The following is a 3896-nucleotide window of genomic DNA, read 5'->3' on the forward strand; positions in this document are numbered from 1 at the left end:
AGAGGATGCAGGAGAGTATGCAGGGTCTGTCCCCAGGACACTCAGTACCTTGTCTGTCCCCTGTGCCCTAGGAAGGAGCTGAAGAGGATGCAGGACCAAGATGAGGATGCCACCCTCACCCAGCTAGCCACTGCCTGGGTCAACCTGGCTGTGGTAAGCCCCACAGGTGTCTGTCTCTCTCCATGCCGCACCCGCAGCCGAGTGCCAGAGCCTGGTGGCTCCTGGAGGAAGTGCTCCAGGCTGGGCATCCTCGGCCCACACTGCCTTGCCTCCTGGCAACTGCACCCTTCCAGTTCCTGGACTTGCCCTCCTTTCCTGAGCTCTTTTGTCCTCGCACCGCTTTCTAGAAGTTACTTATTTATTTTCAGCTTGGGTTTTGTTTTTTTTTGGTTTTTTTTCTGGGACTGGCATGAAATTCACAGCCTTACTCATGCTGGGCAGGGTGTTGTACCAATGTGCTATGCCCAAGCCGTGTTTCATTTATTTAAATCTAGCTTTGAGGGATTTTGTGTTCTGCTGTGGGTTTTTTGTTTGTTTGTTTGTTGTTGTTGTTTGTTATTGTTGTTTTTTGGTTTGTTTTGGGTTTTTTGAGACTGGGTTTCAATGTTTAGCTGTGGCTGTCCTGGAACTCACTTTGTAGACCAGACTGGCCTTGAACTCACAGAGATCCACCTGCCTCTGCCTCCCTCCCAAGTGCTGGGATTAAAGGTGTGTGCCTGTTGTTTTGCTGTGTTTTAAACACAAGTCTCACATAGCCCAGGCTGGCATAAAATTGGCCATGTGGTTGAGGTTGGTTTTGAACTCTTGATCTCCCTGCTCCATCACCTAGTGTGCCCTCCCCATGCATGGTCATCTCCCTGCCCCTTTAAAAGATGGATTTGTCTGAGCACTCGGCAGGCAGATCTCTTGAGTTTGAGGCGAACCTGATTTGAGCGAGTTCCAGAACAGCCAGGGCTACAAAGAGAAACCCTGGCTTGAAAAACCAAACAAAAAAAGTAGAAAGTGGCTGCTCACCTATCTTCAGCTCTCTGACCTTTTTCAACATTAATTTTGAAGGCCAGCCTGGTCTACAGAGAGTTCAGGACAACTAGGACTACACAGAGAAACTCTGTCTTGAAGAAGAAAAAAAGAAGAGAAAAAAAAACAAATTTTACATTTCACAAGGGTGCTCGTGGTGCAGAGCTTTGTTCACATGCATGGGGGGGGCGGGCCGTGTGCACGGGGAGATGGAGCTGGTCTTTATGTCCGCCAGCAGCCTTTACCTGCTGAGTGTGTCCTCCTGTGACAGGCCTCAAGATAGCTGGGGTGACAGAGCAGCACTGACAGCCCTTGCTGTTTTGAGACCCAGTGTCCCTGTGTCCTAGGGTTCAAGTCACCTAATTTTAGCCTCCTGAGGCTCTGTCTGCATAGCTGGCTCAGTTTTATTTTCATAGCCTCCTCCCCCGCCTTTCTGCTAGTGTTGAACTACGTAATGAACAACGGGACAACTCTGGCCAGATAGTCACAGGGCAGACACCGATCCCTGGAAACCTTTTCCACAGCATCAGCAGTGGTTAGAGCCGGGCAGTATGGCATCTGAAGATGCCCCATGCATGTCTCATACCCTCTGTACAGTGTTCTCTGCAGGGAGGGTCCCCACAGCTACTCACCTTGAGCTGTGTCGTGGAGCTTGCAGAGGAAAGCGGATGACGCAGTGACACAAGTGTCCCCACAGGGTGGTGAGAAGCTGCAAGAAGCCTACTACATCTTCCAGGAGCTGGCTGACAAGTGCTCACCCACGCTGCTGCTGCTCAACGGCCAGGCAGCCTGTCACTCAGCACAGGGCCGCTGGGAGACTGCCGAGGGTGTGCTGCAGGAGGCTCTGGACAAGGTGGGTGGGGCATCCAAGCCACCTGTCATCTACCGTACCCCAATAAGTGAAAACCTCAGTCATACTAGTCACAAGACTGAAACTGATTAATGGCCACACACGATCTCCAGCCCCACTGACCCTCTGATGCCTGCTGTGGGGGTCTCCAGGGTGATGCATCACCAAGCTCACTTGGAGCTTTTCAAACCCTGGCAATCTTTGTTCCTTAGTGTCCAGGTGCTTGGGGGACGGGCCTTACTTGAAATTAAGGAGGCATTGCCGGGAGATGATAGTGCACGCCTTTAATCCCAGCACTTGGAGGCAGAGGAAGACAGATCTCTGAGTTTGAGAACAGCCTGGTCTATGGAGTGAGTTCCAGGACAGCCAGGGCTACACAGAGAAACCCTGTCTTGGAAAACAAAACAAAACAATGAAAAGAGACCTCACCAGTAGACTTTAGGGCCGGGAGCTTTGAGCTGTGGATCCCTGAGCTGTTCTCAGTAGCGCCTAGGTGTTGCTCAGGGCCACAGCCCTCACCTCAAGCTCTGAAATGTGATAAGGAACGACTAAGTATGTAAGGTCTGTCACCACAGCACTACAACAGGAGGATGGCCAGTTTGAGACTCTGTTCCACAGGCTCAGAAACCACAACCAAGAAGATCGTGTGTGGAGTTGAACCCCATAGGGGAAACCTGCTCTCTCTTTTAGTTTCTGAGACAGGGTTTCTCTGTAGTTTGGAGCCTCTCCTGGAACTAGCTCTTGTAGACCAGGCTGGCCTCGAACTCACAGAGACCCGCCTGCCTCTGCCTTCCAAGTGTACGCCACCACGCCTGGCTGGCTTTGGGGATTTTTAGGTACAGGAGCACTGTTGTGGAACTTGGCAGCTGGTTGGCTCTCGTCTGCATACCCCCTATGCCTTCCCCTGAGCTGGCCTCCCATCCCTGCCCAGGTGGAGAACGGGAGGGGGCATCACAATTAACCAGCAGCTCCATGGAGCGCAGGTGAACTTGGTGCCCCCAAAACTGGGAGGGCAGACTCAGGCTAAGCTGAGCTGGAGGGCATGGGGAAGAACTCTGGGACAGCTTGGCCCCACCCCACCTTCCCTACAGTGGCTTGGGCTTTTGGCTTTCTGGCCCCAGACAGATGTTGGTCTATGGGTTCAGGGCCTGGGTTTTCTAGCTGTCTGTCCCCCATCTGTTTACAGGACAGTGGCCATCCTGAGACCCTCATCAACCTCATTGTTCTGTCCCAGCACCTAGGCAAGCCCCCCGAGGTAAGCTGTAGTATGGGTGACATCTTGGTCACTCTTCCCTGGGGCGTCGTTCCACACCTGAGGCTAGCCCAGCAGCAGTACGATGAGCTGCCTGGCTCTGGGTTGGGGTCCCTTCTCGGCAGGGCAGAGTGACTTTTGGATCTCTCTATCTGGCTAACCCATCCCACTCCATCCTCCTCAGGTGACAAACCGATACCTGTCGCAGCTGAAGGACGCACACAGGACCCATCCCTTCATCAAGGAGTACCACGCCAAGGTGAGCAGCGCGCTTGCTCCTAGGGATGGGGATGCCCTGATGGCAGCAGGCTGTGTTGTCTCATGCACGACCTCTCATCTCCCGCTGCAGGAGAACGATTTTGATCGCCTTGCTCTGCAGTATGCACCCAGTGCCTGATGATGCCCCTGGTGACCCCAACTGTGTACCACATGTTATCCTCACTTCCTTGTCTGCCAATAAAGTCTGTCTATCTTCTCTTTGCCTAATACCTACTCACTACAGCCACTCTGATAGGAGTGTGGGACCAGGACTTGGAGGAAGGAGTCCCAGCATCCCACCTCACTCTGGCCTGTCCCTCAGTCCTCAGACTACAAGAATCTGCAGGTGGGGCTGGAGAGATGGCTCAGAGGTTAAGAGCACTGGCTGCTCTTCCAGAGATCCTGAGTTCAATTCCCAGCAACCACATGATGGCTGACAACCATCTGTAATGAGATCTGGTGCCCTCTTCTGGCATGGAGGTGTACATGCAGGAGGCACATTGTATACGTAATAAATAA

The 3896-nt window shown here is 52.8% G+C and overlaps 1 protein-coding gene across 1 annotated transcript in view; it reads left to right on the plus strand.

Moving 5' to 3' along the window:
• Cope (coatomer protein complex subunit epsilon) overlaps window positions 1-3594 on the plus strand; it is an 11878-nt gene extending 8284 nt beyond the window's left edge. Inside the window, exons 6-10 of the mRNA XM_005370544.2 lie at window positions 72-153; window positions 1715-1870; window positions 3054-3122; window positions 3304-3378; window positions 3469-3594. Coding sequence (XP_005370601.1) covers window positions 72-153; window positions 1715-1870; window positions 3054-3122; window positions 3304-3378; window positions 3469-3516 — 430 coding nt within the window. The 3' untranslated portion in view covers window positions 3517-3594. The remainder of the gene's footprint in view (window positions 1-71; window positions 154-1714; window positions 1871-3053; window positions 3123-3303; window positions 3379-3468) is intronic.
• Window positions 3595-3896: the final 302 nt, after the last annotated feature.

The sequence above is a fragment of the Microtus ochrogaster genome, unplaced genomic scaffold (assembly GCF_000317375.1).
Source record: "Microtus ochrogaster isolate Prairie Vole_2 unplaced genomic scaffold, MicOch1.0 UNK81, whole genome shotgun sequence".
Classification (NCBI taxonomy): domain Eukaryota; kingdom Metazoa; phylum Chordata; class Mammalia; order Rodentia; family Cricetidae; genus Microtus; species Microtus ochrogaster.